Source organism: Podospora anserina, chromosome 6 (assembly GCF_000226545.1).
Source record: "Podospora anserina S mat+ genomic DNA chromosome 6, supercontig 2".
Classification (NCBI taxonomy): domain Eukaryota; kingdom Fungi; phylum Ascomycota; class Sordariomycetes; order Sordariales; family Podosporaceae; genus Podospora; species Podospora anserina.
The window spans coordinates 457,954-484,825 of record NW_001914857.1 but is presented as its reverse complement, the minus strand read 5'-3'; the positions used below and the strand labels follow the sequence as shown (position 1 = coordinate 484,825).

The 26,872-nt window shown below is 53.4% G+C and overlaps 13 protein-coding genes across 13 annotated transcripts, besides 1 other annotated feature; 7 read left to right on the top strand and 6 right to left on the bottom strand.

The window, feature by feature from the left end:
• Positions 1–774: 774 nt before the first annotated feature.
• On the bottom strand, positions 775–1,933 carry PODANS_6_4950 (uncharacterized protein; the record flags this gene model as incomplete). The annotated part of the gene is made up of 5 exons (XM_001909959.1): positions 775–1,031; positions 1,088–1,536; positions 1,634–1,691; positions 1,764–1,783; positions 1,842–1,933. The coding sequence occupies 5 exons, from the start codon at positions 1,931–1,933 to the stop codon at positions 775–777; spliced, it is 876 nt and encodes a 291-aa protein (XP_001909994.1).
• A 486-nt stretch (positions 1,934–2,419) lies between these two features.
• PODANS_6_4930 (uncharacterized protein) lies at positions 2,420–3,454 on the top strand (the record flags this gene model as incomplete). Its single annotated transcript, XM_001909958.1, has 2 exons — positions 2,420–2,465; positions 2,538–3,454. 2 exons carry the CDS (start codon positions 2,420–2,422, stop codon positions 3,452–3,454), a joined length of 963 nt encoding a protein of 320 aa, XP_001909993.1.
• Positions 3,455–3,780: 326 nt separating this feature from the next.
• On the bottom strand, positions 3,781–5,025 carry PODANS_6_4920 (uncharacterized protein; the record flags this gene model as incomplete). The annotated part of the gene is made up of 3 exons (XM_001909957.1): positions 3,781–3,864; positions 3,922–4,903; positions 4,994–5,025. The coding sequence occupies 3 exons, from the start codon at positions 5,023–5,025 to the stop codon at positions 3,781–3,783; spliced, it is 1,098 nt and encodes a 365-aa protein (XP_001909992.1).
• Positions 5,026–5,499: 474 nt separating this feature from the next.
• On the top strand, positions 5,500–7,328 carry PODANS_6_4910 (uncharacterized protein; the record flags this gene model as incomplete). Its single annotated transcript, XM_001909956.1, has 3 exons — positions 5,500–5,534; positions 5,659–5,748; positions 5,813–7,328. 3 exons carry the CDS (start codon positions 5,500–5,502, stop codon positions 7,326–7,328), a joined length of 1,641 nt encoding a protein of 546 aa, XP_001909991.1.
• Positions 6,621–6,716: a repeat region (rgion duplique sur le chromosome 6).
• An 850-nt stretch (positions 7,329–8,178) lies between the features above and the next one.
• Positions 8,179–8,850, top strand: PODANS_6_4900 (uncharacterized protein; the record flags this gene model as incomplete). Its single annotated transcript, XM_001909955.1, has 1 exon — positions 8,179–8,850. One exon carries the CDS (start codon positions 8,179–8,181, stop codon positions 8,848–8,850), a length of 672 nt encoding a protein of 223 aa, XP_001909990.1.
• Positions 8,851–10,653: 1,803 nt separating this feature from the next.
• Positions 10,654–11,679, bottom strand: PODANS_6_4890 (uncharacterized protein; the record flags this gene model as incomplete). The annotated part of the gene is made up of 7 exons (XM_001909954.1): positions 10,654–10,778; positions 10,828–10,878; positions 10,958–11,010; positions 11,070–11,139; positions 11,204–11,314; positions 11,377–11,451; positions 11,508–11,679. The coding sequence occupies 7 exons, from the start codon at positions 11,677–11,679 to the stop codon at positions 10,654–10,656; spliced, it is 657 nt and encodes a 218-aa protein (XP_001909989.1).
• Positions 11,680–12,680: 1,001 nt separating this feature from the next.
• PODANS_6_4880 (uncharacterized protein) lies at positions 12,681–13,283 on the top strand (the record flags this gene model as incomplete). The annotated part of the gene is made up of 2 exons (XM_001909953.1): positions 12,681–13,048; positions 13,100–13,283. The coding sequence occupies 2 exons, from the start codon at positions 12,681–12,683 to the stop codon at positions 13,281–13,283; spliced, it is 552 nt and encodes a 183-aa protein (XP_001909988.1).
• Positions 13,284–14,016: 733 nt separating this feature from the next.
• On the bottom strand, positions 14,017–15,575 carry PODANS_6_4870 (uncharacterized protein; the record flags this gene model as incomplete). The annotated part of the gene is made up of 4 exons (XM_001909952.1): positions 14,017–14,669; positions 14,720–15,236; positions 15,298–15,325; positions 15,385–15,575. 4 exons carry the CDS (start codon positions 15,573–15,575, stop codon positions 14,017–14,019), a joined length of 1,389 nt encoding a protein of 462 aa, XP_001909987.1.
• Positions 15,576–16,365: 790 nt separating this feature from the next.
• PODANS_6_4860 (uncharacterized protein) lies at positions 16,366–16,761 on the bottom strand (the record flags this gene model as incomplete). Its single annotated transcript, XM_001909951.1, has 4 exons — positions 16,366–16,392; positions 16,446–16,527; positions 16,581–16,612; positions 16,669–16,761. 4 exons carry the CDS (start codon positions 16,759–16,761, stop codon positions 16,366–16,368), a joined length of 234 nt encoding a protein of 77 aa, XP_001909986.1.
• A 355-nt stretch (positions 16,762–17,116) lies between these two features.
• PODANS_6_4850 (uncharacterized protein) lies at positions 17,117–17,704 on the top strand (the record flags this gene model as incomplete). Its single annotated transcript, XM_001909950.1, has 4 exons — positions 17,117–17,137; positions 17,198–17,329; positions 17,384–17,451; positions 17,512–17,704. The coding sequence occupies 4 exons, from the start codon at positions 17,117–17,119 to the stop codon at positions 17,702–17,704; spliced, it is 414 nt and encodes a 137-aa protein (XP_001909985.1).
• A 1,395-nt stretch (positions 17,705–19,099) lies between these two features.
• On the top strand, positions 19,100–21,582 carry PODANS_6_4840 (uncharacterized protein; the record flags this gene model as incomplete). The annotated part of the gene is made up of 2 exons (XM_001909949.1): positions 19,100–21,003; positions 21,069–21,582. 2 exons carry the CDS (start codon positions 19,100–19,102, stop codon positions 21,580–21,582), a joined length of 2,418 nt encoding a protein of 805 aa, XP_001909984.1.
• Positions 21,583–22,305: 723 nt separating this feature from the next.
• On the bottom strand, positions 22,306–23,604 carry PODANS_6_4830 (uncharacterized protein; the record flags this gene model as incomplete). The annotated part of the gene is made up of 3 exons (XM_001909948.1): positions 22,306–22,497; positions 22,564–22,993; positions 23,048–23,604. The coding sequence occupies 3 exons, from the start codon at positions 23,602–23,604 to the stop codon at positions 22,306–22,308; spliced, it is 1,179 nt and encodes a 392-aa protein (XP_001909983.1).
• Positions 23,605–24,328: 724 nt separating this feature from the next.
• Positions 24,329–26,448, top strand: PODANS_6_4820 (uncharacterized protein; the record flags this gene model as incomplete). Its single annotated transcript, XM_001909947.1, has 2 exons — positions 24,329–24,570; positions 24,621–26,448. The coding sequence occupies 2 exons, from the start codon at positions 24,329–24,331 to the stop codon at positions 26,446–26,448; spliced, it is 2,070 nt and encodes a 689-aa protein (XP_001909982.1).
• Between the last annotated feature and the right edge of the window lie 424 nt (positions 26,449–26,872).

Below are 26,872 nucleotides of genomic sequence, written 5' to 3'. Positions count from 1 at the left end.
TTTTCCACTATACCTTTCTCCCTGTTGGCTAGGAGCGAATATTTTCTATTTTTTCCTCGTCGGCCCCATGAAAGAGAGCACAAACCGTTTCCCATCCCCGTTGACCATGAAGATGAACACATCAATCGCAACCCCCCATTGTCAGACAGAATCATCAAATCCAAAGAAAGCATCCGACGGGCTGACTGTGAATTCCCAATTCTTGAAAAGAGTACCCACATCAATACAATGTACCTTCCCGAGGACCAAACTCTTCTCTTCGAGACTCTCAATTTACAGGGTCAAAGCCACCCCCAGCCCAAGTCCCCTCAAAGAAGCCCCTTTTCATGATATGATCAGAGTCACTAAAAAGTCCAGCCTTTGGAAACATAATCACACATCAAACATCACAAAGTACCACAAAAGTAGGGCAGGTCAGCTCCCGTTAGCTAAAAAGTCTAAACATTCCCCCCATCTAGACCAGATTGCCCCAGTCCAAAATACAACCGTACCGAGGCGAGGCGAGATAACGATCAAGTCCACCTCTTCTTGACCCCACAGGGCATTCCCCCTCTCCAGCGGCAGCAACAGAGACAGCCACCAAAGAGGATATCTTTCCCTCATTAGTGCAGGTCAATTTTACCTGCGCCAAGGACACAATGGTTGCAAACGAAAAGCCTGAGAGCCAGCCTGGAGAAAGGGGAGAAAGAGAAAAAGTGTTGACAAGTAGTCAAGCCAGAGCCCATATCGCCGATACGCCTGACCCCAAATTGCTTTTTATTTTCTCAAAGTCGTCTACCACGAAGACTCCTTGGCGGGCTCAGCAGCCCAGTCGGCAGCGGGAGCACCAGTGCCAGTCTCCCACTGGGCACCCTGGGCCTCGGACCACTCACCAGTGGCAGCACCGGCAGCGGGGAAGGCAGCGGGAGCAGCCTCCCAGTCACCACCAGCAGCGGGGAAGCCGGACTCGATGGCGGCAACACCCTCCTCATCAACGCCGGGGAGCTTCTCCTCCTCGACCTTCTCCTCAGCCTCAGCCTCGGGGTCGCGGTCTGTGATGCCGAGTTAGTTCTTGTCCTTTCTGCGACGAAAATAGGGGTATACATACAAAAGTAGAGATCGACCATAACGTCCCAGGGAGCCTCGCGGTTGTAAATGGTGCCGCGGAGGCGGAGGACCTCACGGGCGAGCATCCACCAGACGAGACCGATGGAGTGGCGACCCTTGTTGTTGGTGGGGATGGCAACATCGACGTACTCGGTGGGAGAGTCGGTATCGCAGAGGGCGATGACGGGGATGTTGACGTACGAAGCCTCCTTGATAGCCTGGGCATCAGTGCGGGGATCGGTGACAACGATCAGGCGGGGCTCCTTGAACGACCGGGTGATGTAGTTGGTGAAAGAACCGGGGGTGAAGCGACCAGCAATGGCCTGAGCGCCGGTGTGGGCGGCGAACTTGAGGACGGCACGCTGACCGTAGGGACGGGCAGAGATGACGCAGACATCGCTCGGGTTGTCAATGGCGGCGATGATGCGGGCAGCGAGAACGATCTTCTCCCTGCAAACAGTGTTAATCTCCACACTTCCTTCTCGAATTCGTGGTGTTGGCCCGTTCTTCGCGAATAGCTTCGCCGAGCCGAGTTTCCTCCACATACCAGGTCTTGCCGATGTTGATGATGTTCACACCGTCGGCGCGAGTCTTCCAGAGGTAGGCTACAAGCAGAAACCTGTCAGATAACCCAATCTTCTCTTCGTTCGTCAATCGGTCGTGAGGGGATTATTTACGCTGCGCATGGACACCCAAGCTGTGAAAGTGAGGTTAGCAAAAGATCGTCAGCTTTTCGAGATTCGAGATGATCGTACTTCTTGGAGCCGATGTGGCACTGAGCAGCGAGGAGCTGCTCAATGTCCTGGCTGGTGGCATTGAAGATGGAGGGGAGGTTAGCGGGAGCCATTTTGACGGTGCTTTCTCGCGGCAGGACGTGTCGACGGGAGAAAGAGGTCGAGGCTATTGACGTTCTGGTGGGATATATTTTTTCGGGACTCCGCGACGGCTGCAAGGCGGAGCTACAGGAATTTGGCACACACAATTGATTTTGTGTGGGGTGCCCCGCCAGGGTTGTGTGGTTGGCGAGCCGGGGGTGCACTGGGCAGGTGATTCTGCCGGTCCGAGTGCCAGCTGCTGAAGTGAAGTGCTACTGACCGCTTTTGCCAGGCAGAATTCAGCCCCGGAATTTTGAGGCTCCGTCTCGCCGAGTTGAGGGACCCTGTCGGGAGAGGTGAACATCCGCTAGTCCTGGCCCAGTCTAGCGCAAACGGCCCCAAAATCTGGGAGATGCAGGCCAGCCGTGAGAAAGTTGTGAGCAGTGAGCCGACGTACGGATAGCGATTGAAGGTCCGGAGAGCGCTGGGAGACCACCCTCAACGCCAACCAAGTCAAGATGCCTCCCAGGTTACCCGTCCCCCAGGGGCTGCGAACCCTTTCGCGTAAGCTATACCTCAGCTGCCTTCTATCTTGCGCCTGATATAGAGACATGCGCAACTAACACAACCCCCCAGTATGCCTCCGCCCATCTCCCGCCTCGACGACAACCCCAGCCCTGTCCCACCTCCCCCTCATCCAGACAGCCAATGTTTCCCAAAAGACCAAAGAAAAGCGCAAGGAAATGAAGCGCCGCATGAAGCAAGACCCCTACGGCTGGGCCCAAACCCAACAGCGCAAAAACGCCAACCTCCGCCGCCGCGCCGAGCTCGAAGCCGAACGCAAAGAAGCCTGGGGCTCCCCCATCCACGGCATCACCACCCCCTTCGTCGAATCCTTCGACTCGGGCGGACAAGCCCCCCTCTCCACCCCCCCAGTCGACGGCGACGGCAACCCCCTCGCCCCCCCTCACGAGCTCCCCACCTCCACCCACCTGGCCAACTACCTCCTCACCAAAGAAGAGATCGAGCAGGCCATTGAGCAGTCCAAGCGCCTGACCAAACCCCTCGACGAGGACACCCACACCGACCTCAAACAGCACGAGGAGAACGTCTCAAAGGCCATCATCGCCCTCCAGCGCATCACAGACCTCAACAACGGCTCCGCAAAGGACAGGAAACACGCCAACAAGCGCCGCTGCATCGAGACCTTTGGCCGTCACGTCACCGACGTCACCCTCGACCACGCCGCCCCCCACCCCTCCATCAACGCCCCGCAGGGACCCAAGCCCGTCCGCGCCGGCCCAGACACGGGAAGCAGCGAGGTCCAGATCGCCATTCTAACCTCCAAGATCAGAGCCGTGGCTCTCTCGCTCGAGGGGCACAAGGGCTACAAGGACAAGAACAACAAGAGGAGTCTGAGATTGCTCCTCCACAAGAGGCAACGGCTTCTCAAGTACATGGAGAAGAAGGAGAGGGGGAGTGAGCGGTGGCAGTTTATGCTCAAAACGCTGGGCATCACCCCGGCGTGCTGGAAGAACCAGATCGAGGTTTAATGAATTATACCCCCTGGGAAAGCAAAAAAAGTGAGATGTGTATAAAAAAGACAGCAAGATGTATAACGTCCTCTATGTACAATATACACAATACCGAACCAAAAGAGACGAGACAAACCCCGCCATTGTGAGAGAGAGACGACACAAGGTCTCGTCGTTGTAAAGATTCCACATCGCCAATACGCCTGCCTAGGGTGCTACGAGTACAAAAAGAGCAAATAAAAAGTCAAAACGCATGCTTCTGAACAGGGCGCATTAATACTATAGAGACATCAAGCTCAGCCTGACAATGAAAAAAGACACCAAACCATCCGCCCAAAACCAGGTCAGAACACACTGATGTAATTACCAATGCGCTCCTTTTGGTTCTGAGCTATGCACTCAGATATCCACTGAATATTGCGGACCTCCTATTCATCGTGTTAGTTCCATAACCATTTGTGAAAAAGCAGAGAGGAAAAACATACCTGCTCCTTCAGCTTAACAAAAGCATAAATAATACTCGCCCCAAACTGCCTCGTAAACGCCCCCTTGCATATCTCCATCTCCTTCTGATAAAACATATCCTCCAAGCTCTTCCCATCCGACCCCGAACCCCCTCCCATATTCCCCGGTCCCCCCGGACCACCTCCTAGTCCCGCAGCCTCAAAAAACGACTTGTAATCGTGCACCCCCTCCACCGCAAGCCTCACCCCTTCAAAATCATCCGCCCTCGACAACATCAACGTCCCCTCGGGATAGAGCCGGCCAAAAGTGGGATACAACTTGTTACGGTCCTGCTTCGACAGCTCCGTCCCAAACGAGTTCAACGTGATGTTGATCGCCCGCCTGTCCGCCTCAAACTCGAGAATTTCCGTCATGACCTCGCTTGTCGGGGTGCCCGCCATGTCGGGGTGGGTGTTGACAAAGTTGTAGAAATCCTCCAGGTAGTTCTTGTAGAGTGTGTTTCTCACGATCTCAATGTTGAGCTCGTCCAGGTCTTGGTGGGAGAGGCTGCCTTTGAAGTAAGGGGCCAAGGGGGTTTCGATGAGAACGCTGTTGTAGAGCTCCTCGATGTTGGTGGCCACACAAAGAACAGGCATGGTCTCGAACCAACCCAGGGGGTGGCACCGATCGAGGAGCTCGCGGGTGTCGCGCTCGTGGAGGGTGCCGGTGATGAGGAGGGCGACATTGTCAATCATGTACCCGTAGGTGATGTAATCCATGAACTTGGCGAGGGAGCCCACTGCGTTGGCGCGAACGTAGCGGAACTCGGAGACGAGCTTCTCGGTTGTCTTTGTGGCGAGACTGGAGGTGGATGGGTTGGGGGGCAGGGTGGAGAGAAAGTCGCCGTATGCGGGGCCGAGCTGGAGTTTGAGGTCGTCGATGGTTTCGCATTGGGTCATGTTGGTGTAGTTTGTGCTGGTGAGGAGGCCGTTGCGGTAGCCGCGGATGATGCCCTCCAGGTAGCTTTGCGGGGGGGTGTCAGTGTCAGTGATGGGGACCCTTGGGGTAAGTGATGCATCATGCAGATACATATGGAGGTGTTATGTTACATACCCATTGTTGACGTTGAAGAAGAGGCCCTCCATGTTGGGCAATGTTGATCTGAAGCTTGGAGGTTTAGATGACCGTGACAGAGAGTCAGTCTCCTAAGTGTTGTTGGAGAGGAAGCTTGAAGGTGAGGCGCGGCTCAAGGCGGCGTTGATGTGTGACGGGAACTTGGTTGTCTTGGTTGGTCTCAAGGTGTAGTAGGTAGGTGGACCGTGCAGCAACAACGACGACGCAACAGCAGCCATCAAGCCTCAGTCAGCTCTTGGCTTGGCTTTGTGGTGCCTGCGGTGAAGTCTAAAAAGCACCTTGGTACAACGCACGGGCCCACACTGCCCCCACCTGCGAACTCCAACTGGTGGTAAAAAAAATTGATCTTTCGCTCTTGACTTTTTTTTTTGCTGCTGCTTGAAGGTTCTGGTGAACAGAAAGAACGGCACCCATCGACAGCTGTTTCCCACCACTTCCCACGACAACTGCAGGAGCACATCGGCTCAGCATCGCACTTTGTCGCCATGGGTCTTTTCATTCTTACCGAAACCAGCGCCGGGTAAGTGCCGACTGTTCAATGGGCCCTTCTCTCTGTAGAGACGCGATTGCGACTGCTTGACTTGAACAAGAGTCGCGACACACCTGAGCCGGCATTGAACATGACAGCTAACTCGCCAATGCAGTTATGGCCTGTTCAAGGCTTCCGACAAGAAGCTCTTGGAGGACGACAACCTGACCGACCGTCTTTCCACCACTGAGAAAATCGTCAAGGAGTAAGTTTTCACCCAGCCACCGAAAAACCTTGACAGCAAGAACCAGTACCAACCATCGCAACAGGATCAAGTACAAGGAGTTTGCCAAATTCGACAGCGCCGCCTCGGCTCTCGAGGAAATCTCGGGCCTCGTAGAAGGCAAGGTCACACCACGCCTCCAGAACCTCCTCAACGAGTTCAAGGATGAGAAGAAGGTCACCCTTGCCGTTGCCGAGAGCAAGCTTGGCGCCTCCATCAAGAAGCTGCCTGAGCTCAACATCAAGCCCATCTCCGATAGCACCACGAATGAGCTCTTCCGCGCCATCAGACAACATCTTCCCGAGCTTGTCCCCGGCATGCTCCCTGAAAACTTCAAGGAGATGTCTCTGGGTCTGGCCCACTCCCTCTCCCGCCACAAGCTCAAGTTCTCTCCCGAGAAGGTCGACATCATGATTGTCCACGCCGTTTCCCTCCTTGACGATTTGGACAAGGAGCTCAACACCTATGCCATGCGCGTCAAGGAATGGTACGGCTGGCACTTCCCCGAGTTGGCCAAGATTTTGCCCGACAACCTCTCTTATGCCAAGATTATCGTTACTCTGGGTGTCCGCACCAACGCTCCTGAGACCGACCTTTCCGAAATTCTCCCTCACGAAATCGAGGCTGCCGTCAAGTCTGCCGCTGATATTTCCATGGGTACCGAGATCAACGAGGAGGATCTCAACAACATCAAGCTTCTCGCTGAACGTGTCATTGCTCTTTCCGAGTACCGCAAGCAGCTTTCCGAGTACCTCGAGAACCGCATGAAGGCCATCTCCCCCAACATGACCGAGCTTCTCGGCGCCCTTGTTGGTGCTCGTCTTATTGCCCACGCTGGTTCCCTCATCAGCTTGGCCAAGAACCCCGGTTCTACCATCCAGATTCTCGGTGCCGAAAAGGCTCTTTTCCGTGCCCTCAAGACCAAGCACGCGACCCCCAAGTATGGTCTCATCTACCACGCCTCCCTCGTTGGCCAGGCTTCTGGTAACAACAAGGGTAAGATTGCCCGTCAGCTCGCCGCCAAGGTCGCCCTTGGTGTGCGCACTGATGCTCTTTCCGAGTTCGACGAGGATGTCGATGATGAGACTCGCGCCGAGCTCGGCATCAAGTCTCGCGCCAAGCTCGAGAACAGCCTGCGCTTGATGGAGGGTAAGCCCATCTCCACCAAGCTCGGCCCCAACCCCAACAACATCACTGTCCCCAAGTGGGACATCAAGGAGGCCCGCAAGTACAACGCCGATGCCGACGGTGTCGCCGCTGAGGCCGAGACTGCCAAGCCCCTCATTGAGGAGGTCGAGATGGAGGACGCGCCTGCCGATGAGGAGAAGGCCAGCAAGAAGGAGAAGAAGGAGAAGAAGGAGAAGAAGGAAAATAAGGAGAAGAAGGACAAGAGCGAGAAGAAGGACAAGAAGGAGAAGAAGAAGTCCAAGGAGCCAACAGAAGAGACCGAAAGCCCAGCCAAGACCAAGAGCTCCAAGCGCAAGCACGATGATGACGAGGAGGCGGCGCCAGTAAAGGAGAAGGAGCACAAGAAGAAGAAGAAGAAGCACAGCAAGGAGTAAAGCGGTCTGGCTTTGCTACCTCGAATTGCTCTGTAACTTCTCTTGTTCCTTACCCTTCAGCTTCCTCTCTCTCTCTCTCTCTCTCTATATCTTCTATTGTATGATACTCCTTTCGGCACATTTTTGGGCTTGTTGTTGACTCTTCGGCGTTTGGATTCGGAGTAATGGCGGCGTCTACGGGGGCATTTGTCTGGTGTGGTCTGCGATACTTAATGCATGTGAAGCGCTGCATTTTTACATCGTGATGATAAAAGGCAAAAGGGCGAAAAAGGAGGTGCCTATTGTGTTTATGTAGACCTCTGGTGCATAAAAGAATAAACGTTTTGGCCTAGCTTTGTCTTATTGCTTTGTGATTTGGTTTGAAGTGAGAGCTCTTTGGGGACGAGTTTTGGATGCTGCGGATAGAATGACACCCAGACTGCCAACTGTTTACAGTGTTTGAAATCTACCTAGGGAGCTCCTTTTCAATATTGTTCAAGTATGTGTTCGCCAAATGCTCGGGCATGGTGTGTACGCCTTGTTGTCTATCAGGCAGCTTGTACGATTGCGTAAAACTTGGATAGGCAACTCTTGAATTTCTGCTCTTCTGTGCGAGTTGGAGACCGTACGGATCTATCTAGGTATCTTCTTGAAGCATATTTCTCTATTGTTAATGGCTACCTAGCTAGTTTAACATGTTCTTGCTCACCTTTTTTCCCCTTTGGCATCTGCCACTTGACCGACCCCAAACCGGGCGCCCCACCTAAATTTCGTCACTGCTAAGGTGCCTCTACACCTTGAAGGCCCTCCTCCAACCTGCGACCGCTTTTTTCTTCTTCTTTCCTCTCAACAACCACAACAAATCCCCAAAATGGCGGATGCAGACCCACCACCTCGTCGCCGGTCACGATCACGAAGTCGATCCCCGCCTAGACGACCAAAAGCCAGCGGCGGGTTCAAATGGAAAGAGAAACGTCCTACTACTAGCGAAGACAGTCGCGGCGGTGGTCGAGACAGCAGCGACAAGAACCTCCAGCGCGGCTACCGCGACCGCTCGCCCCGGCGTGATCGCGATCGGGATGATAGACGGGATAGAGACCGCGACAGCAACAACGATCGCTCAAGGCAAAATCGCTCCCCGACCAGACGAGACCACGACTCTGCTGCTGCCCCCCGGGAACGGGATGCCACTCGTGACAGGCGCCGCTCCCCAAGACGAGAGCGCTCGCCACGACGGGACAGACCAAGGGATAAGCCAAGAGAAGAAAAGAAGGAGAAGCCCAGGCAACCCATCGCGCCACAAGAAGAAATGATTGTCGTCACGGTGAATGATAGACTGGGCACCAAAGCCCAGATCCCCGCTTTTCCCTACGACACGGTCGGCCAGTTCAAGATTATGGTCGCCATGAAGGTTGGCCGGGAGCCGCACGAGATTTTGCTCAAGAGGCAGGGGGAGAGGCCGTTTAAGGATCATATCACGCTGGGGGATTACGGGGTTAGTAATGGGGTGCAGGTTGATTTGGAGGTTGATACTGGGGATTAAAAGGGGTCGATCAGGATCTATGGAAGGGGTGCACAAGGGGAATGGATGGGGAGGAGGATGTTTGGCTGGAGTGTCATTGCGTTTGCGAGAGGTGGTGGCGTAACGGAACGATCGAGATTCCCCATGAGCCTATAAGTGGGTATAAAGTTTTTTAAGTTTTTTTTTCAAAAAAAAAAAAAAGGAAAAAGGGCCGGAGCCCTACGCAAGAGACGGGAACAGTGGCCTTTTCTGTTGTGATAAAACAAGAATTAGCCTAGTAACGTGAGGCTGGAATAGCCCCGAACGGGTGGCCCTTAAGTAAAAAGTCTGGTTAAGGGCTATCTATTCAGGGTTCCAGGTTGTTCTAGCCTTACGTTATTATACTAAAGTTTGGTGTTTGGTTTGCTACAGTAGGAAAGGCCGCTGTTCGCTTTTCTTGCGTCGGGCTCCGGGCCTTTTTTTTTTTTTTTATTTTTTTTATCCAAAAAAAAACATTACAATCAATCATAGAGATTCTCACGCTTGGGCAAGTAATGGGGAAGGGGGATCATAGAGTTGGGCACGATTTGTCGTGTTGGAGAGAGGTCACGGTTAAATCACGGTATAATAAATTACCCTTTGCAATCGATCAAGGACGATTCTCTCCTTTCACACTACTCCAATCTCACAAATGGGAATAATCAACAGATAAATTAGCACGGCCACTACTCCCAGCACCCCCTCTCAGGATTGTACACCATACCCTCTATATCCTCCATGAGCTTCGGCCTCGAACCTGTCTTCCCATCGTCGCTCGGAACAGGCAGAGGCATAGGCACAAGCTTGGGTGACGGTGCCCTAACACTCTCCCCATCACCACCACCACCACCACCACCACCACCATCAGCAGCAGTGTTCACCTTGTAAAACCCCGGGCCCTTTTGCGACGGCGAGGGGTGATGAGGGTCAGATGTATTATTCTGAGTATGAATCTGGAGTGTTGTGCTCGGCCTCGTAGTCAATGGTGTCTCTTTGCCTCCACTGCCAGAATTGGAGTTAGGGGCAAAGATGGGTGCTGATCTTGTATGGCTGTGGGTGGTGCTAAACGTCGAAGAGGACGGGTAGGCGCCTTTCAGGCTAGGGGGTTTATTCCTTATTCCTGGGCGTCTCTCGTCGTTGTCGTCTGAAGTGGAGGAATCGTCGTCCTCTGCTATGGTGCTTGTTGCGACGGTGTCGAATTGGGAGGAGGCTGGGGTTAGGGCAGAGCGGCGACCGAGGGCGGTATAGTGTTTTTTGAGGTCTATTTTATTAATTAGTTGGCGGTTTCTGGGAGAGGGGGTGGGCTTACGGTCTAGGCAGAGGTACTCGACGATGGATTGTTGGAGGCATTTGGGTTTGGAGCAGCCGTCTATTTGATGTCAGTATCTGCTATCTGCCGGAGAGGTGGTCAGATAAGAAGGTCTCACGGGATTGACAGTATATGGAGAAACTGTTGACGAACTCTAGGCAGTCTTCGGCTCGGCAAGTATCTGTTCTCGTGTTAGCATCCGGTACTACTTGTCAAGGCAAAGCAAATATCTCTTACGCAGTGGGCAAAACCTTCCAGTTTTGTCGGCGATAGGATAGGCGCAGTCGATTTCCGCACATCGATCTGTCCAAAGTCAGTCTCGGTTGCAGTTACAGGGAGGGGGAAGACTAACGATCATCACAATACGGCTTCACTCTGGCGCTCTTGTTGCAACCCCTCTCTCGACAGGTATGGTCATCGCAGAAAGCTGACTGTCGGTCCAGTCTCGTCTGCTTACATCGGGCAACTGGGCAGGTGGCATCTGAAAAATGTCATGGTTAGACTGGACACCAAAACTCATGAATAAGCAGGGACATACGGTTGGTGCAGTACGGCAAATATTCCTTTTTGTTGGGTTCAAAATGCTTTGCTCCTCCGCAGCCGTTCATCTCGCATGTCATATCTGCATTTGGTGGTTAGCAGCTGTCCATGATGGGATTCAGCGGTGGCACCCACGGTGAGCACAGAGGGTATGGTTGCCTTCCACAACCAAGTCGCAGCCCCTGGCGTGACATCGGTCTTTTGAGCTATCGTATCAGTACCGTCTTTCATAGAGTTTGAAGAGAATGAGGTTGCACATACGTTTCTCACAACACTCAAGCTGGTCCTGGCGCTCGTTGCCACATCCGTCTGCTCTGCACCCATCTTGATGATATCAGTAACCATACTGTGTGTCAGAATTGGAGGGAAATACTCACGAGCCTGACAGAAGGTAGTACTAGTCGACGCTCTTCGCTGTGCGCACCTCGGAACAATGCATTTGTCTTCACAACCACAGTCAGCAAGCAATCAAAGCTTTGGTTACCGAGAGAAAAGACATACGGTCAGCACACACTTCATAGCGAGCATATCTCGGCACAGCATTCGAGAGGGGGTCAAAGTTGGGGTCGAGAAACTGAGCCCGAGCTTGATGACAGTCCGGGATGGGACATCTCGTGTCTGGTGGCATTGTTAATCACCATCACATCACACGGCAGGTTGACATTTCAGGGTCAACATACGAACAGCACAAACGGTGTCATGGGGAGGCTTCTTATTAGTACAGCACTCTTCACGGTGGAAGTGAGCACAAGTGTCTACCGCATCTCAGTTCGCCTTCTCATCATCACAATGTCTAAGAAAGGGACCTTACGTTGCTTGCAATAAGGAGAAAGACGTCGCCCACCAGCTACCGATCTCCTATGATCGCGATAGTGGTAGTGGTCTAAGTTCGGCTGATGGATGTTGAAGCCCCCCTCAAGAGTGGGCTTGAATAAGACCTCATTTCCACACCCATCACTCCGGCATTCGATTTTGCGGTTCATGTTGAGTTTAGTTGACCAAGAGTCGAAAGATGACAAGATTGATCATGTAGGGTCTGCTAATGGGTAAGATAGGGTAATATATTCAGTTGACGGGACGGTCACCAGCTTGGCCGGGCGTCGCGGGGTCGACACCATCTTTCCGTGCCTTCTTGCGCCACTGTTACATCTGCGTCACATGAAACTTGAGCGTTTGGCTTACAGCTGCTCGATTTATTTGGGAGTGGAAACTTGGTTACTGGTATCTTGAATGATGGTATATGGTATTGTGATGGATTTGAACGACTTCTGTCGTTGAAATCACAAACGAAGATTTTGGTGAGCGTCTATGGAATTGGTCGAATGCAACCTCTCAAGGAGTAAAACCTGAAGTGGGAAGCCTAGTCAACAAATAAGAAGGGTCCCTGGCCTCGAATCACCCTTCGGGTTAACAGAAACTGCCAACAAATGCCAGTTGCACTTTCCTGTTGCCCGGTTTCTGACCGAGGCTCTGTGAACGAGGAAAGAACGAGCGGCGAGCTCCTGCTTGTCCAATGGCGAAGAAACCTTGAGTGTGTACCAGCTGAATAGATAGGTATGAATAATACGAACCGCAAAGGGTTGGATATTCCACTTTCTTCCTGTTTGTTGTTCTATCGACCACGAGCTGAAGACCGTCTCATCGATATCAAGAGGGTGGCATCACGTGACAGCGCACCATCGACGCGCTTCCTAGCCACGTGCACGCTTGATGAGACGCGCCCTTGGAGTGACATCGGTCCGTCTTGGTAATCATGGACAAAGATCACCGTTTGACTTTCCTCACAAGAATTTGGAATAACTTCTTACACCTCCATTCATACGCTGAAGCAATATCCTTTTTGCTCCAGATTTTTGTGCTTCGTTGATCAACTCCATAAAATCGCCACCCCATCTCATCCCGGAGCTTGACTTCACCGCAATAATCGATATTCCCTCCATCATCTCCAAACCACAACTGAATCAACCGCCCAATCAACGCCACAATGACAACCCTAACAGCCCCCCCAACGACCCCCTTCACATTCCCCTCCCCCAGAGACTCCCCAGCATTCTTCCCTCCCACACCCCCATCAACAACAACCCCTCTCCTCACAACCACCGCCACCACCACAACCACCACCAAAAGAAAACACTCCTCCATCTCCACCGCCCCCCAACCCCCAAACTACAAAACCCTAATCAACACCTCCCCCAAAATCACACCCTTCGAAAAAAAAGTCTACCACCTCCTCCTCACCATCCCCCCAGGCTCCTTCACAACCTACGCCTTAATGTCCACACATCTGAAGTCTTCCCCCCGAGCAGTCGGCAACGCCCTAAGGAAAAACCCCTTTGCTCCCGGGGTTCCCTGGTATGTTTGCCCCCCCTTCCATCATACTTGAAAGCTAACTCGAGGATAAAGCCACCGCGTCCTAGCAACAGGCAACTCCCTAGGCGGCTTCAAAGGCAAAATCTCCCGCAAAAGCCCCGACGGTGTAGGAGGCGTAGACGCCCTCATCGAGAAAAAAGAACTCCTCAGAAGAGAAGGCGTTAAATTCGACGACAAGGGGAGAGCCCTGGGGACACCGTTCAGGGGGTTCAAGTAAAGAAATCACCCCGTCGAGAGGTGTCTTTCAGCCCTGATTGGACCGTGGCTCTGTTGCTGCTGGGTGTATGGTTTTGGTGGTGCGACAGGGACATCAAAAATCAACAACACAATTCACACGCAAATAATAGTATGAGCCAAGTATTTATTTTCGCCCATCCTATGATACAACTCCAGACCCCCTTTTTTCCCCCTTCAAAAAGAGAGCCAGAGAGCCCACCAGACAAGCAACTCGTTCCATACCTGCGCCCATAAAAAAAACCAAAAAAAAAAAAACCGCAGTTCACAAACACCCAACCTAATTAAGCTCGTCTCGCAAGTCCCGTGTCGTCCTAGGACTTTGCTTGATTATGTTGTTCACCCTGTTCATAAAGTCCGTCCGCCCCGCCATTTCATGTCCTGTAGTTGCCACCATATCTCTCCGCCGCGCCACCCATGATGTTTCCCTCCAGAGTCCGTTTTTTGTTGATGCCCTTTGTAATGTACATTGCCAATTAAGGCCTGCAGAAGCGGCCGCAATGAAAATTAAGTAACCCTCCTTTTTCTCTTTCTAAAAAGCTCATACAAGCCATGCTCCTGTGTGAATTCCTGTTTTTGGTATGTGTGCGTGCAATCATATGGGAAACGCCGTCAAAACCATGAAATGCACAACGACGAACACTCTGGTCAACCAGAGATGCGAGACGAGATCAACCCTGTGTGCGCCCATCCCAGAAACGATCAGACCAGGATTACTAACCCTGGCTTTCTTCCCGGCGAGGACGCGAGGGGAAACCCCCGCGATCACCACCACGGCCACGACCGCGTCCACGGCCATCACCGCGGAAACCACCACCGCGGCCACGGAAACCGCCACGACCACGGTGGCCACCATCACGGCTGCCACGGCTGCGGCTCGGGACCTGGTGAAATCCATCATCGGCAGGGGTGGTAGCCTCGGCCGCCGTCTCGGGATGCTCGTCAGCCCACGACTGGTTGGTAACCGGGGCAGTAGGCTGGGCAGGCGTAGCGGCCGCACCGGTCTCCGTCTCGCCGAGATCGCGGGGAACGTTGACACTAACCCATTCCTGCGAGTCCGAGATGGTGTTGCCGGTATCCCACTGGTTCTCGCCAGCGGCATTGGCGGCGCTGTCGGCGACATCGGCGTTGCCGGGAGCACCGCCGCTAGCAGACGAGACGTCCTGGCCATGGCCGTTTGTCAAAGCGACGGCAGAGCCATCGTCAACCTCGGTGAGACCGGCATTGGCAACTGTTGGGTCAGTCTCGACCAAAACGGTCGACTCGTACTCGTCCAACTTCAGCTCTTCCGCAAACTCGGGCTCGGTTGGCTTGGGACGCTTGTAGTTTGGGTTCAGATGGGCATAAGCCTCCTCCTTGATATCGGCAACTACAAAGAGTTAGCACACCTTTGACAATAGCGACCGATCAGCAACTTGCAGGTAGTCTTCAGTAACCTCCCCTCAACACCAAGGACGCGCTCATCTGATCCCTGGACCAACTTGAGCATCTCGGTGACGGAATCATTATCACCACAGTAGATATGGAGAAGAACACCTTCGATAGCCGCATTCTCATCAATCGAGCTATCAGCCTCGGCGAGACGGCGGGCAGCAGCGAGACGAAGGAACTGCGAGAGAGCCAAAAGGTAGCCCCTCAGTTTCTCGTCGGCCTCGGCCTCGACCTTTTGCTTTGTCTCAGCAACAAGCTCCTCCTTCTCCTTCTCGAACTTCTCCTTCAGCGTAGTCTCCAGCTGGCTCAGATGGGAACGGTGGTCGGCCTCGATCTGCTTGTGCATGGCAAGCTCCTTCTCGAACTGGGCGAGCTGGTTCTGAAGGGAGGGGCGTTTCAGGTGCGAGGCAGCCTGGTCGGCATTGATGATCTTGGCAGCTACGAGCTCCTCGAGCGACTTGCCACTATGCTCGTTGATCAAATTCTCGATTCTAGCACCATTAGACTAGGAAATCGGTCAGCGGATGGGAGCAGGCGAGGTGGGAGTGGCGTGGCAGCCAACTTACGATCTTCTTGTTGAGGTTGCGGATGTTCCTGCAAGCACGATGCGTCAGCAATTGAATCGACTCATTTTGTCTGGGGATACTGCCTACTTGGAAAGCTCGCGGATGTAGCCATTCTCAGAGCTGTCATCTGGGTTCTCGCCGCCGGCAACGGAAGCAGGGGCAGGAGACTCGGTGCCGGTAGCGGCCTTGACAGCAGCAGCAGCAGCCTTGGCCTTCTTCTTCTGGGCGGTTTTGGACTCGACGGGCGCCGGAGGATTCTGGACAGTAGTGGGAGCCATGGCGGTTCGATGTGAATAGTACAATTGAGCTGTGGTGTTGTGGTGAGTGTTCAGCCCAAACAGAGAGCTCTGGTCTTAAGGCGCCGCTAATTGTGGGGTAGAGACCAGACGGATGGAGTCGGTGGCTAGGTTGCTTGGTGGGAGGAGGTGGGAGGTGGGATGCAAGAAATGGTGGCAATTCGAGATTGGCTCACGACTTCTCAGCAGAAATCGGAAAAAACAGAGATTGGTAGGTTTATGTAGGCAAGGTATCAAGTAAATAAAGAGTCGACTTGAAAATTTGAAGCTGCAAAAGAAAGCGGCGTGCTTTCTTTCTTTTGGGAGCTCCTTCCCGCCCCGGATTTCTGAAAGCATGGGCCAAGCCGTCCACGCCTCACACACGATTGGCTGCCCTTTGGAGGCTCAGGCTGAGGGTTTGGAACCGTGCAGAAGCAGCAGGAAACAACAAGGCAGCATAACCATAGACAACGGGTGCCTACTCAACCATCTATATTGGTTTGATTACCAGCTGCATGGTGCCCACCTATAGACATAAAGTGTTCTGATTTGCAGTCACACAATGTCTCCTACTCCGAGATATTCGCATTCATCCATCTCGGTGCACACCTCCCCACACCCGATCTCTCTCTCGGTCGCGGGCTCCGTCTCGGCCGGGTTGATCCCCACTCTGCCGGGCTTTGACCGGACCTCAGTGAACAGACACGGCGTCATCAAGCCATTCTCTGCATACAATAATACGAAGCCAACGGCAAAACTAGTTTTGGGTCCCTTGGCCTTGTCGCCTTGTCATTCATCCTTTGAACTTGGCCAATGAATCCTAGAAAACACAAGGTCAGCCAGTGCTTTGCAAACGAGAGTAGGGTTGCTTACCGCCGTCACCTTCTTCACACTGCGTGCCGTGATGCCCCTTTCACCACCCTTTTTGGCTTCAATGGAGGCTTCTTTCACCAGACTACTTTCAGTCAGTATGTGCCATCTCATAGGGATGGGTGATGATGAGCTTACTCTTGCATAAACAGCATGTAGTCCAGAAAGATCTAAATCCTGGTTAGTCCCAAAAACACGCGTGAATAAAGACTTGAAAATGGCATACCATGACATCTGCGTTCTTGCTCACGCTGCAATTGGAGTGAGCCTTGACGATTTTCTTGACCGTCGCACGTGGATACAGCTTTTGACCGGGCATTTTGACTGCTGGAATTGTTGATAAAACGCGTGGCACACAGTGACTCTTGAAGAGAGCAATAGATAAATGAGATGAAAGACCGACACCTTTCAAGAAGAATTGAGAAAACGAGGTTGATGATGATGAAAGAAGTGCTGGTGCTTGTTTGTTGACTTGCAGGTTTCAAAGGTGTCTGGCCAATCGGAGAATAAACAGACCTCGCCCCACCTTCAACCTTGTAGATCTCTGATGGTGGGGTCCCCCCCATCCCACCGAGTTGAACGACAGCTTTCTGCCTGACAAGACGACAACCCTTCTTGAACTTCCAGATATCCTCGTTGCGTGGAATAGAGGAAAATAGACAAAACCCGCCAAGATGAATTTGAGCAGGAGAATGGTAAGATTTCCGTCGATGGGCCTGTGAATTCTGCTGTCAACATTGCTAACTCTCACCCAGTTGACCAAGGAGGAGGAGGATGCAGTAGGGGATGAGATCGAGGTCCGCCGTGAGGATCAGGACAAGATCAATAAATTCAGCCGCCTCCACTCCCACGAACTCACACTCGAGGAGGAGCTCAAAGTAAAAAACGTGAGACAACTCTGTTCACAGCTTCAGAAACTAGCCTTGCTGAACCCCGCACAGAAAGAAAAGGAAGAGCTTGACGACATCACGACGGAACTTGAGCTCGCCGACGAGGATGACCTTGTTCCGTGAGTTTTTCTCTGCTTCCTGCATCATTATCTCCCGCCACATGCTCTGACATTTACCAGGTACAAGATTGGAGACGCCTTCTTCCACCTGCCGCTACCACAGGCACAGGAGCTCCTTGGCCTCTCAACAGCCAAGATCGAGGAGGAAATCGGGGAGTTGGAGGACAAGATGGCCACCATTCGGGAGGAAATGACGCAGCTGAAGGTGGAGCTGTATGCGCGATTTGGAAAGACTATCAACCTCGAGACATGATGGGAGGAAATGGACAGCTCTTCTTTGCGAGACATGTGAAACATCTTACTGCATGTCAGCGGTGATGGCTCCCCGCATTCCCCTGCCCGACGTCTGCACTTTTCACCTGCCACCGTTCCCCGACATCTCCTGACTCTGTGAATCTTGCAGGAAAACGATGGGGCAATGATCCAAGTTTGAGAAACCACCCTGTGACCAACTCGACGCCTGGTTTGGGATGGAGGAGAGAGACCGACACATCACCACTTGTTCGGGACTCATTTGATCTACTGGCTACAGTGCCATTGGAGATTCGTTCATGAAGGGGTCTGGGTGTAGTAATTCGTAAGCTACATCCAAGCACGATAGTTGGGTTGGGCATTGCTAATGCACATAGCATCCCGTCTTGCGCGCAATATCAAGAAATCCAATCTGAATCTCCATTAAGACTTGCTTCGTTAATGTCCCACAGACGTGAGTTTGACATCATCCCGCTAGGAACGCGTCAAAACTTAGTAGCAAGACCTCGATGCTACGGCCCGGTAGTTTGGCCCTACGACTGAGCCTTGCGCGTTCCAGATACCCTTTCCATGGGCCAGTTTCAGCCCCAATCAGGGGGGAGGTCCCCTTGTGAAGTAGCCACCACGTACTACATCTTCGAGCTGTGGTATAGTGGGTGTTCAGATACCCGACACCCATAAATGCAGGGTGCGGGACTTGACAATTGACCGCCAAGTCCTGCAGATGACTCCTTATTTCTCGGCCGGGCCTCTGAGATGCCTGGTGCTGTCTTCGTCCATTGTCACGATATGATAGATCATGACAGCTCACCGTCAACTCACACACCCTACAGGAGTCGAGATGCAATGCTATCGCCGAAAAGAAGGCAGCTCACCTCACCTTCGTCGGGCCTGCAGTTGGCCCAGTCTCGTGGTGCACGTTATCACATCGACGCCGTTCTAACTCTGTCCTACTAGACGGGACATTAGACCCATTAGTCCCGTCTTTTCGAAAGCTAATTCAACGGCAACCGGGCTATCACCGACCCGATGGTTACAGAGGACCAACACATTACCTCTCCTAGGGTCTTTTCAAGCTTTTCAGGAGAATATGCACAGTGATGCCCGGCAACCAACTACCTTGGTGGCCTTCTTTCTGGTGCTGCGGGCTACACTCTGACATGTGTGATCGGTTGCTTCAGCTCGCCCACGGCGCCGTCTGTCCACGCTCTCTCGAGCTGTGGATGGGATATTTGATCTTCTGCTCCCCGGAGTTGGATTTTTGCTTCTGGCCAGACTTGGTGACTGACACTTCGACCAATACACTCTTTTACAATCACCAGGGCCCTGTCCTCCACACCCAACCTTCACCTCCTGGCTGTAGATTTTGGGTAGTCGATCAAGCTTCCTGATCGCCATGGAAGAACCACAGCGAACCAGCAGCCAGTACGACGGAGGAGACGATGTTCACCACAGGCCATCCTTCCAGAGCTATCATGACACTCAGACAACACTCGATGTTCCCGAGAAGTCTGATGAACCCGTAGTTGAGGAACCCAAAGACGAAGAAGCTATCCGGGAGAGTGAGAAAGAGGTCGAAGCACCACAGGAGAAAGACGTGATCGAAACGGTCTCGGAAGAAGCAACTCTGACGCAGGTCCCCAGAGCGTTTCCGTTAATCAGGACCACACGAGCTCGCCCACCATCCGCTCTTCGTGCCACAGTTTCTACACCAGATATGTGCCAGCGAGTGGTATCACCCGATGGATCGGTGAAACGGGAGTGCTCCTTTGATATTCTGGGCTTGTCGAAAGAGGAAGTTCAGGCTATCCTGGCCGCCGCTGGAGGCACTGAGGGCCGAGGGGTGTCAATGGCAAGCACGCAGCCCGCGCGAGATGTTGGCGAGAGCAGTGGGGAGAACCGGGAAGAACCCCAGGTTCCAGAGCAGGCTCATCCTCGCTGCCCAACATGCATGAGCATTCTCGCCGGCGAGCTTGATATCGCGGCCTTTGAACCCGCTCAACAGCAACAGCAACAAACCCAATACCCCCAACCACCAACCGGAACCCTCACCAAAAGCTCCTCCCTCAAAAAGTCACCCGCCACTTCTACCCCCTTTCCATACTACGCCTCCAGCCACGCCACCTCGGACGATGAAGAAGAAATGATCGTCTCCTGGGAACCCGACCACGACACGGGCAACCCGCACGAGTGGTCCCCCGGCAAGAAAGCCTGCATCCTCATCACTTGCATGATGCTCATCATCAACTCAACCATGGGCTCTGCCCTCCCAGCCAACGCCCTGCCTTTTATCTCAGACAAATGGGACATTACCAACGAATCCCAACAAGTCCTCCCCATCTCCGTCTATCTGATCGGCTACGTCATGGGCCCCATCCTCTGGGCCCCCCTTTCCGAGCAATTCGGCCGCAAAATCCCAACAATGATCACCTTCCTAATATTCACCGCCTTCACCCTCGCAACCGCCCTCGCAAACAGCTGGATCTTCTTCCTCATCTTCCGCCTCCTAACCGGAACCTTCGCCTCCGCCCCCATCGCCATCGTCCCAGGGATAATCGCCGACATCTCCCCCAACCCTCGCACTCGAGGGAGGAACATGGGGTTATTCTTCATGACGACCGTCTCCGGGCCTTTACTCGCCCCAATCATATCAGGCTACTGCTCCGAAACAATCGGCTGGAGATGGGCGTTCTGGATTGGACTTATTTACGCGGGATGCACACTTGTCCCCTTGTTCTTCCTCCCAGAAACATACGGTCCTGTCCTCCTCAAGCGACGCGCTGAGGAGATTCGCCTTCATGACGCCAAGGCTAGGGTGGTGGCGCTGCATGAGATGGAGAAGAAGTCGTTCAGGGAGTTGACGACTGTTGTTTTATACCGGCCCATCAAGATGCTCGTCACGGAGCCGATCGTTAACACTTCGTGTGCTTACCTCGCGCTTTGTTATGCCATCTTTTACATGTGTTTTGAGGCGTTTCCGATCATTTTCACTGGGGTTTATGGGCTCTCGCCGGGGGAGTGCGGGTTGACGTATCTGGCCGTTGGGGCGGGGTGCTTACTCGCGTTGCCGATCTTTTTTGTGTGGGATAGTGTTCTGAGGTCGGCGATGGCGAGGAACAAGGCGTGGACTAGACAGGAGGAGTACAGACGGCTACCGCTCGCGTGTGTCGGGGGGCCGATGTTTGTGATTAGTCTTTTTTGGTTGGGATGGACGGCGAAGGAGGGGGTTCACTTTTTTGTGCCGATGCTGGCGGGGGTGCCGTTTGGGGTGGGGTTTATGTGTATTTTCCAGGCTCTCTTGTTTGTCCCCCTCCCCTAACCCCCCTTCCCGTGATAGTTACTGATGTTGGGTGTGATGGGGATAGGAACTATTTGACCGACGCGTACGAAGTCTACGCCGCGTCTGCCAACGCTGCCGCGTCAACCTCCCGCTCTTTGCTCGCTACTGTCTTGCCTTTGGCTACTCTCCCCATGTTTGAGAAGTTGGGGATAAGCGGTGCTTGCTCGCTGCTTGGGGGCGTGAGCACGCTCATGTGTGCTATTCCGTTTGTGTTTCTCTGGCAGGGGGACAAGATCAGGTCCAACTCCAAGTTTTGTCTTGCGATCCGGCAGCGGAAGGAGGAGCAGCAGCAAAAGATTGAGGAGCAACGGAGACGGTCACAGGCGAGGATGCTGGAGAGGGTGAGTGCCCGGGCTGGGGGGGAAAAACAAGTGGTTATCCAGGGGGAGAGGGTTGGGAGTTCGGGGAGTGATCAATCTGGGTCCGGTGGGATGGGGGAGGGGTCATCTGGCAGTTTGGGACAACTGCCCGGGGTGAAGGTTGTGGTGGAGGAGAAGGAGAAGGGGAAGGGGGTGGAGGTGCGAAGGGTAATAGTTTAACTAGGAGGTGAAGATTGGGTATTATACGCCAGATGTGGGGGGCCGTGGAGTACGAAGGGTGCAACGGGGGTGATGGTGGGACAGGCATAATACGGGGCGTTTTTGCTTTCTCTTGACCATCTTTTGACATTTTAGTTTTTATTTTATTTTTTTGGCTTTCCACGGCGGAGAACGGGCATTGAGAATTTCCCATCATGTATAGAGAGCATCAAACTTATAGATATCAAAATACTCAGCTTTCTTTGTACCTTTCAACACTTCAGTTCTTCAGAAACGCTTGGGCTCCAAGACATCTCCATCCCCCCGTCTGTCTTCTATTTTTACCCCCCCCCAAAAAATAGGTAATACAACAAAAGTCGGGTATATCAGAAAGCCCAAAGCCACTCAATAGTTCAAACACCCCTCAAAAAGGTCCGCTTGATGAAAAAGTGACAGTATACAATATACAAGCATCTCTTTCTCCCACCCTCCCAAAAATGACCAATCAACCAACCCAACTCAATGCTAGTAGTTTATCAAATGTTCATCCCAGTTATTCATCATCCCGTCCAAAAAATCAATTGCCATGTGCCCCCGACAAATATAACAACATGTAAAACGCCGGTTTCCCTCGTGCACCGCATCAAAACAGGTCTCTTAGCCGACAAGACGCTACAACACGTCATCCCGTGGTTGGTTGCTACCCAGGATCGATAGCCCTCCCCCCCCCCCCCCTGCCTCCCTCTACAGGAAGTAATCACCCGGCCCTCTCCTCCCAGCTGGCACATGGCGCTGATCATCCGGCACAGCCGAGAAGATGCTAAACTTGGTATTGAGCTGCTCGTCCACCGTCATGATCGACGCCACATTACCACAGCGATAGCAGTAATTCGGTGCTGACCAGACCGTCACCACCGACCGTTCGCTAAAGTGATACTAACAACATCATTAGCAAACATCCCTCAAACCCCCCAGACACACAGAATCCCGAAAAACACATACCTTGTAACCCTCATTCACCAACTGATGCGCCCTCGCAATCGTCTTCAGCCCATTCACGTGGTTAAACTCGGTAGCGACCTTATCGCCAAACAGCCAACCCGCTCCTCTCGGGCTCACCGCCCACGTGTCGATATCCTCCGGGTCACTCCACACCAAATCGCAAAACGCGCCTTCATGCGGGATCTCCTGCGCTCTAGCCACAACACGGATCTGGTCGATGGTTCTAATTTCGGGCGACAGGCCGCCGTGGACGCACAGGACGGTCCCGTCCACGATTGCTGCGAGGACTAGAAAATCAAAGACTTGGCAGCAGGCCTTCCAAACGGAGGCGTTGCCGTATTTTTGCTGGCATTCTTCGTAGAAGCCGTAGACTTGGGTGATTTGACGGGATTCGTGGTTGCCGCGGACGAGGACTATTCTGTCGGGGTATCTAGGAAGGGATGTTAGTGGGGGTTGGGCTCAGAAAGGGAAGGGAGATCCAGACTTGGCTTTTAGACACATTAAGAGAGTAAATGTTTCCAGACTGAAATACCCTCTGTCGACGAAATCGCCCAAAAAGACAAACTTGGTGTCTGCTGACTGGGTGAGCCCCTCGTTTGGAGGGAGGATGGCCTCGGTGGTTGTGTCCCCCTCGACGATCGTTTCGTTTGGATCTGTACTTATTGGGGCCGGGCCAGAATTTATGACCTTCTTTTGCAGCTTGGGATCGGTGATTTCGCTCGGGGGCTCAATGTCGTCGGATGTGATGACTGCTGTGACTGTCTGGGGCGCCTGGACGTTGTTGTCGCCCGGCATGCCACCAGCCACTCGGAAGAGCTCTAGGAGATCGTAGAACTGGCCGTGGATGTCGCCGCAGATGGTGACAGGGGTGACTACTGGTTGGATGTTGGACTCCTCCATCAGGACCTCTTTGACCATTTCGCAGAGCTGCTTCATGACAGACTCTGGTAGGTAGTGGCATTGTTTTGCTTCTTCGAGCCACTCGTCGAGACCGGCTCCGGGTCGGAGATTCGCCGGGCCCGGCTTTGGCGCTGCGGTCATGGTTCTGGAATTAGGGGGTTGGTGGGGAGGGAGGGAGGGGAGGGGACGAGGTATTGCGCAAGTGTGTTCTGGACGGTCGTTTGTTTTCGTCGAATGATGCTTGTTACACACGGAGCGATAGTGATCTCGGGGGTATCAAATCAAGGGCAGGCCGAGAATAGCAGCAGCAGAGCTTATAGCAGCCAATCTCGGTCGAGAAGTAGTAGTTGGTGATTGTGTAAGGCGGGGAGCGAAAGCAGGCTCTCTCAGCCGAGATTTACGCGCTCAGCGACGGCGTCAGAGCCAAGCACTCAGCCAGCAGCCAAGTTGGTGGTGGGATCAAGATCATGGTCCGTGCGTTGCCAATTGGAAGGGGACCCTGATGACATTGACAGGGAAGAGGCTGATAAGGCTGGCCCCCACCTGTTTATCGGAGTCTGGATTTCTGGGGCCCTTCAACCTTGTAAAGCCATCTCTCACTGTCACTTACCCTCACACAGTCACCAGCGCCCTTTCACTCAGTCACATGTTTCCTTTAGACGAAGGGACTGTGAATTCTCTACCAGCTGTCGCGCTTTCTTTAATCATTTCAGTCATTTTAAAGACCCATAAATTGCGTGGCGCAATCAGTGTTTTCTGAGAACCCCGCTTACACCGAGTGAGCCAACCCACAGACATCGAGCATTAATTATCATCATACCTGGTAGCCTCATCATATCTGGTTCAACCACCACACAGCTTGACCATGTCAACTCCACAGTTGTTATCACGAAAGGCAAACGGCACTACAGCAGTCGCCCAGTCTTCAGCCGATTCCCCAAAAGCAACCAAGACCAAGGCACACGCCAATGGAGAAAAAGTCGTGATCCGTCGCCTACCACCAGGTCTCACCGAAGCAGAGTTCCATGCCATTTTGGGCAATGAATGGAAACTCGGAGATGGCAAGGTCGACTGGTACAAGTGGTATCCTGGTAAGGTCTCGCAACAGTAAGTGCCATGATCAGACAGCCTCTCGCCCCATATTGACATGAGACTAGCCCTTCAAAACCGTCGACACCAGCTCGGGCATATCTCCATGTCTCGCAGAGAGATCAGTTGCCAGAACTCCTCCGCAAGGTACAAGAGGCCAAGTGGGAAGATGCGAAGGAGACCTACAACGATCCAGCCCTTGTCGCTCCACCAACCGTCGAGTTCTCCGTCTACAAGAAGATTCCCAGCGAGAAGAAGCGTGTGGACGGCCGACAAGGGACCATCGATCAAGACCCGGAGTTCATGGCTTTTCTGGAGAGCCTTGCAAGCCCAGACGGGAACAAAGAGGGTGTCACTGCTGAACCGGAGCCCGAAGAGGAACCCGAAAAGACCACCACGACACCTCTGATTGAGTATCTGAAGGAGAGGAAGGCTGCCAAGGCAAAGGAAATCGCTGCTGCTAAGATCGCAATGAAACATGCCAGAACGGAGTCACTGACTGGGAAGGGCAAGGCACCAGCTACCAGTGCTGAGGAACCCAAGAGGAGAAGCACCCGGGACAGAGAGTCGAGAACCGAAAGGGAGAGGGCCACCGAAAAGGCACCCGAGAGGCCCAGGGAGTCGGTCAAGATCTTGACCAAGAAGGCTGTTGCCGCTGCAGAGGCTGCCGCGGAGGCTGCTAAGGTGGCAGCCATCCAAAAGTCAACTCAGTCCAGCGCACCATCCGCGTCTTCGGAGGCTCCATCGAAGAGCCGTAGGGCAGGCATTGCTGCTGCTGCGCGTATCCTACAGCGTGACCTGGGTCTGAGCTCTAGCAACGCTCACCGCAAGGCCAGAATGGATGCAGCCAAAGCGGATGCCGATAGCAAGGGCAGTGCTGCGAAGGGACCAGCGAAGGAAAATGTCCCAATCGCTCCTGAGCCAGCACCACCCGCCCCTCCTGCTCAGCCGTCGTCATCTGCTCCACCCAGGTCGCAACAACAACAACAACAACAACAACAACAACAACAACAACAACAGCAGCAGCAACCAACAGCTTCTTCCAATAGGTCTCGCAACAGAAGACGGGGCGGCGGTGATGAGGGTGGAAAGTCAAAGGGGGATAATAAAGCCGACAAGCAGGCCGACACAACGCCTCCGGCACCAGCACTTGCACCAGCCAAGCCTGTGCTTCTTCTCAAGAAAAAAGAGACACCACAGGCCCAGCGTCAGCAGCCATCAGCACCTGCCACTCCTGTTTCGGCTACGGCATCACAGTCTACACCGACGACAGCCGCACCCTCCCAACCTGGTGCACCGAAAAATGCACCAGCAAAGCATGGCGGTGGCGGCCGAGATTCCAAGAAGAACGCCGGACCTGCTCCCAGTTCAGGCGCGACACGAGCTTTCATTAAGCATGCAAACCACTCACAGGGTGTCACCGAGGCGCTGCTCAAGGATGCCTTGTCGGCGTATGGCACTGTTACTTCAGTGGATATTGATCGCAAAAAGGGGTTCGCGTATGTCGATTTCACAGACCATGCTGGGCTCGCCAAAGCTATGGCCGCCAGCCCGGTCACGATTGCGCAGGCTACAGTGCAGGTGCTGGAGAGGAAGGATATGACGGCTAAGAAGGGGGGGCAGTCGTCGGGTTCTACCCAGGGGAAGAATGCCGCTGCCTCTGCTTCTGCTACTACTGCGTCTACGCCAACCCCAGCTCCTGCGCCGGCAGCTGTGTCGAACAGTACCGCGCCGGAGAAGCCTGCTGGGGAGCAGCAACCGAAGGAGAGCAGGCGTAACCCGCGTCGGAGCAAGCGTGGTGGTCGGGATAACAAAGATAAGGATGGGAAGGAGGGTGGTGGAAAGGGTGGTGGTGGAGGTGGCTCTGCACCTGCTGCCGCTGCTGCTTCTTGTTAAAGATAAGGAGTTGGAGGGTTATACTTGCCGCCGGACAGCGTGAGAGGGTGATTTGGCCTGCTGTCTTCGACGATAATGCCTGCCGAGGGCCATTATAGCAGAGAAATAGACAACCAGCGAATATTTTCATTTAAAGTATCTTGGTCTGCAAGACCTTATTTCGGATGGGCTTGATGTGGGCCAGGTGTCAGTCGATGTTACTCATTTAGGACAGTGAGGACCAAGGCAAAGACCTATTCGAAGGCCTTTAGCAGCGACCACTTGGGCCGCACTCCAGGTCTAAAGTGATCTACGACCTGGTTTCCGGTTTGCCCGAGTTTGCGAGGCCTGTAGTATCGGGGTGCCTGTAGGTTCATGCGCACTATCGCCAACATCGCTTTCAGTCATCAATGTAAACGACTGTCCAATCATAAGATGTGACTGC